The sequence below is a fragment of the Podarcis tiliguerta genome (assembly GCF_965153285.1).
Source record: "Podarcis tiliguerta genome assembly, chromosome: 18".
NCBI lineage: Eukaryota > Metazoa > Chordata > Lepidosauria > Squamata > Lacertidae > Podarcis > Podarcis tiliguerta.
The window spans coordinates 2,335,588-2,344,605 of NC_139551.1; the positions used below are offsets into that span (position 1 = coordinate 2,335,588).

General features: G+C 49.0%; 1 protein-coding gene across 1 annotated transcript; it reads left to right on the forward strand.

The window, feature by feature from the left end:
- Window positions 1–436: 436 nt before the first annotated feature.
- Window positions 437–4,488, forward strand: SMIM24 (small integral membrane protein 24). The gene is made up of 4 exons (XM_083421973.1): window positions 437–770; window positions 2,101–2,233; window positions 3,286–3,321; window positions 4,087–4,488. The coding sequence occupies exons 1-4, from the start codon at window positions 575–577 to the stop codon at window positions 4,178–4,180; spliced, it is 459 nt and encodes a 152-aa protein (XP_083278099.1). The 5' UTR covers window positions 437–574; the 3' UTR covers window positions 4,181–4,488.
- Window positions 4,489–9,018: the final 4,530 nt, after the last annotated feature.

Consider the following 9,018-nt stretch of genomic DNA (forward strand, 5'->3'; position numbering starts at 1 on the left):
GAAACGTTGGAGGGGATGGAATAAAGGTAAAGGTACCCCTGCCCGTACGGGCCAGTCTTGCCAGACTCTAGGGTTGTGCTCTCATCTCACTCTATAGGCTGGGAGCCAGTGCTGTCCGCAGACACTTCCGGGTCACGTGGCCAGCGTGACAAGCTGCATCTGGCGAGCCAGCGCAGCACATGGAACGCCATTTACCTTCCCGCCAGAGCAGTCCCTATTTATCTACTTGCACCCGGGGGTGCTTTCGAACTGCTAGGTTGGCAGGCGCTGGGACCGAACGACGGGAGCGCACCCCACCGCGGTGTTTCGAACCGCTGACCATGCGATCGGCAAGTCCTAGGCGCTGAGGTTTTACCCACAGCGCCACCCGCGTTGGAGGGGATGGAATAGGACCGTCCCTATTTTCAGGGGAGAAACGTTGGAGAGGATGAGACAGCCACAGAAGCAGCCGGGGTCTGTTTCGGGTCCACCTGCATGCGAAAGCAGAGCAGCTTGTTCCTTGCCCTGGCCAAACCCTTCTTCCACGGGCATCTCACGTGAAGGCAGAGCTGCCCGACGGAACTGCCATTATCAAATGCACTTTGATTCAGAGTCCAGAGTTAAGCTTTCAAGGAAAGTAGATATCTGCTCTCTCACACACATGAATACAGAAACCAGGAAGGACAGACCTGCCTCGCCGAACAGCGCATATCGAAGCAACGCGATGGAGTCGTTCTCATGTCTGCCTCTGCTCCTGGGAATTTTCTTCGCCCCCTGCGCCCATGGCCAAGGTAGGAGTGTGCCACAGACTCCCCGGTTCTGATACAGGTGGCGGAACTTGTTCAGAATCTTGCCAAGCAGATCTGCACCTCCTAATTCGTAGAGGCAGCGTGGCCTAGCGGTTAGAGCATTGGGTTCCCCGGGTGTGACCGTGCGGGCCAGTCGGGAGGATGAAATGAGAGGAGCAGGTATATAGGCGAGTCCTCCAGTAGTAGAGCCTTGAGGCGTTGTCAGGGGGCTGGTGTCGGGGTGAAGGCCTTCTCTGTGGTGGCCCCTAAGCACCTTCATTTTACGGCTCCTGGCGAATGTTGGACGCACCATATGAACCTACACGGACCCTGAGATCATCTTGAGGCCCACGTTCGTGAGCCTCCTCCTCGAGAGGTGCGGAGGGTGGCAACACGAGAACGGGGCCTTCTGTGCAGTGGCTCCCTGTTTGTGGGAATGCTCTCCCCAGGGAAGTTTGCCTTCATTATACACCTTTAGGCGCCAGGCAAAAACGTTCCTTTTTAACCAGGCCTTTGTTTGATCCGATGGACATCCTATGCATTTTTTAAAAGTACTTTTTGTGTGTGTCCGGGGGAGCTACTGATTTCTTGATTTAATTTTTATTAGGTATTTTTCGCTCTATAAGACGCACCAGACCACAAGATGCACCTAGTTTTTGGAGGAGGAGAACAAGAAAAAAAATATTCTGAATCTCAGAACCCAGAACAGCAAGAGGGATTGCTGCGCAGCGAAAGCAGCAATCCCTCTTGCTGTTCTGGCTTCTGGGATAGCTGCGCAGCCTGCATTCGCTCCGTAAGACGCACACACATTTCCCCTTACTTTTTAGGAGGGAAAAGGTGAGCCTTATAGAGCGAAAAATACGGTATTTTGTGGTTTTATGTCTTGAGATGATTCTGTGAACCGCCCTGACACACACACACACACACACACACACACCCCAGGTATAGGGCGGTATATAAATCCACTAAATAATAAATAATAATAATAACCAGTGGCTTTTTTTTCTTAAAAAAGACGATTAGGAGGTATTCTCATTTTGACCCGAGAAAACCACCATTTCATAGTTCAGGTCGGGGAAAATAAAGATAGTAAATGGGCAAAAGTACAAAGATTCACAACATGTTAAGGGATACCCCTGCGTACCCCCAGAAAAAAAAGCACTGATAATAATAATTATGCGCCCTGGCACATGAGACTTGAGGCGTAAATAGATAGGCGCCTCCTTATTTTTGGACTCCTCTTTGAAACACAAACCGGTAGCGATGGGGGGGGTGTAGCAATGCCTACAGTTTTTCCGCTTGACCCAAAAGGACCTAACCTTAATCTGTTTAGGCGCCGTGACGGGGACCACAAACGGCTCCAGCGGTCTGCAGCCCTGGCTGGTGGGCCTTGCCGCCGTCCTCGGTTTCCTAGGCGTGATATTCGTGGCCTCGCTCATCAATCGCTTCTTCTTCTCCAAGGAAAAGTAGGTCTCTCTCTCTCGCTTTTTGAAAGTTTCCTTCTTGAACCGCAAGCTGTTTCTCTCCCCCAAGCCACAACTATGTCTTCCTCCTCCTCCTCCTCCTCTTCCTCCTCCTCCTCTTATTCCTTCTTCCTCTTCTTCCTTCTTCTTCTTCTTCCTCTTCTTCTTTTTCTTCCTCCTCCTCTTCTTCTTCTTCTTCCTCTTCTTCTCTTTCTTCCTCCTTCTTATTATTATTCCTCTTCTTCCTCCTCCTCCTCCTCCTCCTCTTCTTCTTCTTCTTCCTCTTCTTCTTTTTCTTCCTCCCCCTCTTCTTCCTCTTCTTCTTCTTCTCCTCTTTCTTCCTCCTCCTCTTCTTCCTCTTCCTCCTCCTCTTCTTCTTCTTCTGCGATCCCTCGTAGCCGAGTAAGATTGTCTTCGATAAATACAGTTTTAACAATGAGTCCGTAAGTGACTGTGGAGGCCAGTTCTGGATCCCCACGTCCTTCCACAGTGGGGACATTGGTTTCTGGGTGTGAGTTGATCCCGGTGAGGGTTTGCCAATCCTGCCTTCCTCTTAGCATGTTTCTCCCTTTTGTCCTGAGTTCGAGTGTCTCCAAAGCCCACGACACCTTTGGTCAAGGCTGTTCTCCAACTGGAGCGCTCGCAGGCCAGTGTTTCCCAGTTGTCGGTGTTCATACTACATTTTTTAAGATTTGCCTTGAGAGAGTCTTTAAACCTCTTTGTTGACCACCAGCATTACGCTTTCCATTTTTAAGTTTGGAATAGAGGAGTCGCTTTGGAAGACGATAGTCAGGCATCCGCACAACACAACCATTCCAACGAAGTTGATGTTGAAGAATCATCGCTTCGACACACAAGCGGCGGCCTCACAATTTCGCCTGGAGGTCTTGCGAGGGTGTTGAGGACATAGCAAGAGCCCTGCTGGATCCGGCCCATCAAGTCTGGCTGGTGGTTAGAATCACAGAATTGTAGAATTGGAATGGGACCCCAAGAAGCCATCTAGTCCAACCCCCTCTGCTCCCCTTTCTCCACTGACGACCTTGCTCTCTTTGCAGGGATGGCAAAGGGAAGTCGATGAGGACCGAACTTCGGTAAATATTGTGGCTTTTGTGATGGTGTGCGTTTGTGTGTCTGTGTGTCTATTTCGTTCCGTTTTAATTCTTTTGGCCGCAGATGCGATGGGCGTTCTGATTTGTCTGACACAGCAATTTTCTGATCTCCTGGTGCAAGTTCGCTTCTTTAAAACAAAAAAACCACTTTTATTTAAAGCATTCTTCTTCTTCTTTGGCGATCACTCGTAGCCGAATAAGATTGTCTTCCCTAAACATTTAAAGCATTAAAACAGCAAAATCATAGATTCTAAAAAATAAGGTACAATAAAGAAAGGTGTTTTTTCTATTTATACCTCGTCCATCCGACTCGGTTTCCCCAGCACTCTGGGAGACTTCCAACATATATAAAAACAGTGCTTTTTTCTTTAAAAAAATGTTTAGGGGTAGATACTCTCATTTTGGGACGCGGGTGGTGCTGTGGGTTAAACCACAGGGCCTAGGACTTGCCAATCAGAAGGTTGGCGGTTCGAATCCCTGCGATGGGGTGAGCTCCCGTTGCTCGGTCCCTGCTCCTGCCAGCCTAGCAGTTCGAAAGCACAAAGTGCAAGTAAATCAATAGGTACTGCTCCGGTGGGAAGGTAAACTGCCAACCTTCTGATCGGCAACACCTAGGCCCTGTGGTTTAACCCACAGCGCCACCCGCTGAGACTACTTCGGGTAGTGATAAAGCGGGATATCAAATCCAAACTCTTCTTCTTCTTCTTCTTCTTCTTCTTCTTCTTCTTCTTCTTCTTCTTCTTCCAGCCCTGGCAATATTTACGACAACATCGCCATGGATCCCGAAGAGGGGAGCTCTCACGAAAAGGAGCTAGATAGCGACAAGGTGACCAGCATGTAAAGTCCGGCTTGGGGGGGGTGAAGGACAAGGACGGCAGCCGGGAGCCGATGTGACTGGCCGCATGGTGCCAAATCTCCCCGTTCGGCCCAGCTCCAACAACCGAGAACCTCTCCGAGTCTTGACCACCTCTGCCTCTAGGGATAAGGAGATTTCAGTTCATTCATCCCCCCAAATGCAGCCACAGAAATCTGGACGTGATTATATCCAAGACTGTGCCAAGGGTCTGTTCTGGTGATGTAGGAGTGCAAATATCCAGAGTGTGGGGTCAGGTGGGATTACTATGAGGAATTATAAAATGTGCATCAAGCCATTGTGTCCACGATGAATGCATTGTGTTAACTGGGTTTGATACATTGACAATAATTTCTGATCAAATCCCACAACCCCTCTGCATCTCTGGCCATTTTTTTCTACTGCCCATTTCTCTCTCTTGACAAGTCCACCTACACAGCCCAGTTGTTTCGCCAGGCAGGCTCCTGGGTCATAAAGATAGTGGGCAAGCTTCTTTGAAGTAGCCTTCTGATATGCTAATCTTAGGATGTTAATCTTAGGTGATAATCTTAGGTGATAATGATTGCTGTCCCCCTGGCCACCCTCCTTAACATGTATATTGCTTGTTTATCACCTCCAGGGTTGCCAAATGCACTCCTTTGTAGTTCTGTTAATTAGTTTTGGTGGTTTAACTTGTCCCCACTTGGGTTTGTTGAAATGCTCAGAAGAAATCTGATTGGTTCTTACGAACACTTTGTAAAAAGTTCTTTTGTTAATAAAACGACCTGGGCCAGGGGCTGGATAGAGACACAGAGAGAGACTATTCTACGCACCCTTCCCAGAGTCTTGCTGGTTGAAGCCTCTGTGTATATTCTTATTAATCAGAGTTCAATCCTTCCTTTACTTTGTGAACGCCTCATGGCGAGGGTGGGTGGTGGTCCCAAGGAGATGGTCTGACAATACCAGCCAAGAGGGTGCGAACGGAAGCAGAAACTGCTGGGATGAGCGCCGATTCGAACGCAGAGCAGCCCTTTGAAATGACTCCAAGGAAAACCTTCAGAAGTGTCCCTAGAAGCATTTATCCTGCGCTGTCTCCCGAACCCTGATCTTTAAAAAGAAGCATTTCCCTGTTTTGTGTGAGAGATGTGGGAATGCCTCTACAGCGGTCCCTTGGTTCTCAAACTTCATCCGTCCCGGAGGTCCGTTCCAAAACCAAACTCAAGGCGCGCTGCTTTCCCGTAGAAGGGAATGCAAAACGGATTAATCCGTCCCAAGCTTTTAAAAACAGCAATTTGACATGGATTTTGCTATCTGACGAGACGGCCAATCCATAAAATGAAAGCGATAAACAATGTGCTGCGGCCGTGCCATCAATCCATCAGTAGCTGAACCGGGTTCCGCACAGTCGCGAAAACAAAACGAAAAAAGAGCCGCGAAAAAAAACGCAAAATACCGTATTTTTTGCTCTATAAGACTCACTTTTCCCCTCCTAAAAAGTAAGAGGAAATGTGTGTGCGTCTTATGGAGCGAATGCAGGCTGCGCAGCTATCCCAGAAGCCAGAACAGCAAGAGGGATTGCTGCTTTCACTGCGCAGCGATCCCTCTTGCTGTTCTGGCTTCTGAGATTCAGAATATTTATTTTCTTGTTTTCCTCCTCCAAAAACTAGGTGCGTCTTATAGAGCGAAAAATACGGTAAATAGCAAAAACAGACAGACCTCCGTGTAACGCTCAAAATGGAAGCGTAACTCTCAAAACGGAGCACGTTCAGCTTCCGAAAAATGTTCGCAAAGCGGAACACTTTCTTCCGGGTTTGCAGCGTTCGGGTTCCAAGTAGTTTGAGGACCAAGGCATTTGAGAACCAAGGTACCGCTGTACTCAGAAGAGGGATTCCTCTGGTTATCCTTGGGGAAGTTGCTATTTAGGAGAGACATTGCTTCACGCGAGCGGGGAATGATTCTTCTTATAACCAGAGACATCCCTCTAGATATTATTTGAGGCATGCCTCTTTTTAGAAGAGGAATTCCCTCCTGATAACGGAGGATTGCCTCTTCTTAGAGCAGGAATTGGGAGCAGAATCTGTATCCAGGCAGAACGTTGTTCCGCTTCCACTCCCCTGGCCTGCGGTCAGCGATTACGGCCGCCGCAGTCCGCAACGGGAAGACCACATCCCTACTTTGAGGGCATCTCTCATTGCAACCCTATTCCCTTCCCGCTAACATTTTCTGACAGAAAACACTGCTCTCGCAAGCAAAAGCTGTTTTTTGGGGTGATCCAATTCGCCTTTCCTGCCTCATCCAATTCAAGAGGAGTCGTGATTTGGGGTGGAGGGTGGCTTTTAGAAATCTGTTAATCTGTGAAACGGACCGGCCTCTTTTGCAAAGATGAACACTGTGCTTTTCAATTAAAAATAACCCGACTAATTAGATGCTGTCTGTTTCCTGCCTTGGGGCACAGAAGAGGGGAAGGAAGAAAAATATAAAGCAAGGATTTTAGGCAGAATCGGCACATGTGATTTCTACTTCAAGAGATGCGGACGTCATGAGGACTATAAACATAGAATCTATCCATGCTTTCATATTGTGGTGCTGTGGGGAGGGGCAGAGGAGTTCTCTATCCTAGCGTTGTTGGTGCATTTGAAATGGAGGGGATTGTCTAATAATAATAATAATAATAATTATTATTATTATTATTTATTTATACCCCGCCCATCTGGCTGGGTTTCCCCAGCCACTCTGGGCGGCTTCCAACAAAACACTAAAATACAATAACCTATTAAACCTTAAAAGGTTCCCTAAATAGGGCTGCCTTCAGATGTCTTCTAAAAGTTTGGTAGTTGTTGTTCTCTTTGACATCTGGTGGGAGGGCGTTCCACAGGGCGGGCGCCACCACCGAGAAGGCCCTCTGCCTGGTTCCCTGTAACCTCACTTCTCGCAGTGAGGGAACCGCCAGAAGGCCCTCGGCGCTGGACCTCAGTGTCTGGGCAGAATGATGGAGGTGGAGACGCTCCTTCAGGGATACTGGACCGAGGCCGTTTAGGGCTTTCAAGGTCAGCACCAACACTTTGAATTGTGCTCAGAAATGTACTGGGAGCCAGTGTAGGTCTTTCAAGACTGGTGTTATGTGGTCTCGGCGGCCGCTCCCAGTCCCCAGTCTAGCTGCCGCATTCTGGAGTAGTTGTAGTTTCCGGGTCACCTTCAAAGGCAGCCCCACGGATAGCGCATGGCAGTAGTCCAAGCAGGAGATAACCAGAGCATGCACCACTCTGGCCAGACAGTCTGCAGGCAGGGAGGGTCTCATCCTGAGTACCAGATGGAGCTGCCCTGGACACAGAATTGACCTGCACCTCCATGGACAGCAGTGAGTCCAAAATGACTCCCAGGCTGCGCACCTGGTGATTCGGGGGCACAGTTGCCCCATTCAGGACCAGGGAGTCCCCCACACCCGCCCGCCTCCTGTCCCCCAAAAACAGTCCTTCTGTTTTGTCAATCTGTTAGCCGCCATCCATCCTCCAACCACCTCCAGACACTCACACCAGACCTCCACCGCCTTCACTGGTTCTGATTTAAAACCAGTGCGCATTGCAGTAGTCCAAGCAGGACATAAGCAGAGCATGCACCACTCTGGCGAGGCAGTCTGCGGGCAGGGAGGGTCTCATCCTGCACACCAGGCTGATAAAGGGCATTCCTGTCCCCCAGTTGTATCCTTAAATAATACAGTCCGGCAGGATTGCATCAGGTGATTTGTTGCATGTGCTGATGGCCTGCGAGACCATCAATTAGGGCATCTTAAGATATATGATCAGCTGTCTAATGCAACCTGCTTCAAAATCCGGTGCCCTAAAAACGAACACAAAGGGTTCCCTGTTTCCCTCGTGTCTGAAGTGGTGTGTGGGAGGGGCAGATCACACTGAAACAGAACAAGAAGCGTCCCAGATTTGGAACAGCAGGTTCATAGAACTGTAGAGTTCAAAGGGACACCCAGGACTCATCTAGTCCAACCCGCATCAATGCAGGAATCTCAGCTAAAGCACACGAGACAATTTGCCGTCCAACCTCTGCTTAAAAGCCTCAATTGAATAATAATAATAATAATAATAATAATAATAATAATAAATTTTTATTTCTATCCCGCCCTCCCCAGCTGAAGCCGGGCTCAGGCCGGCTAACAACAATAAAATAATGCAACATTCTAAAATCATTTCATTAAAAAATTACTTCAAATCAAATTGATGGCAACCATTGGGCTAGAGTTCTGTGAGGATTGCCAAAGGAGGGGGTCAGGCTGTGCCCTGGCCAAAGGCTTGGTGGAACAGCTCTGTCTTGCAAGCCCTGCGGAAAGATGTCAAGTCCCGCAGGGCCCTAGTCTCTTGTGACAGAGCGTTCCACCAGATTGGTGCCACAGCCGAAAAAGCCCTGGCTCTGGTTGAGGCCAGCCTAACCTCCCTGTGGCCTGGGACCTTCAAGATGTTTTTGTTTGAAGACCATAAGGTCCTCCGTGGGACATACCAGGAGAGGCGGTCCATCACCTCCCAAAGGAGACCCGTTCCACAGTACAAGAGCTCAGGAAGATTTCCCTGCTGTTGAGTCGGAATCTCCTTTCTCGTGACTTGAAGCCACGGGTTCAAGTCCTACCCTTCCGGAACAGGAGAAAACAAGCTTGCTCCCTCTTCCATGTGATAGCCCTTCAGATATTGGAAAATGGCTCTCCTATCTCCTTTCAGTCTCCTCTTTCCCAGGCTAAACGTCCCCAGCTCCTTCGACCGTTCCTCATCAGGCTCGGTTTCCAGACGCTTGATCATCTCTGTCTCCCTCCTCTGCCCACCTTCCAGCGTGTCAACATCCTTCTT

Excerpts from the sequence above, each read along its gene's own strand:
- SMIM24 (XM_083421973.1), top strand. The coding sequence starts at position 575 with ATGCACTTTGATTCAGAGTCCAGAGTTAAGCTTTCAAGGAAAGTAGAT. Across the intron at positions 771-2,100 it reads CCCCTGCGCCCATGGCCAAG|GCGCCGTGACGGGGACCACA; the intron begins GTAGGAGTGTGC and ends TAATCTGTTTAG. Across the intron at positions 2,234-3,285 it reads TTCTTCTTCTCCAAGGAAAA|GGATGGCAAAGGGAAGTCGA; the intron begins GTAGGTCTCTCT and ends CTCTCTTTGCAG.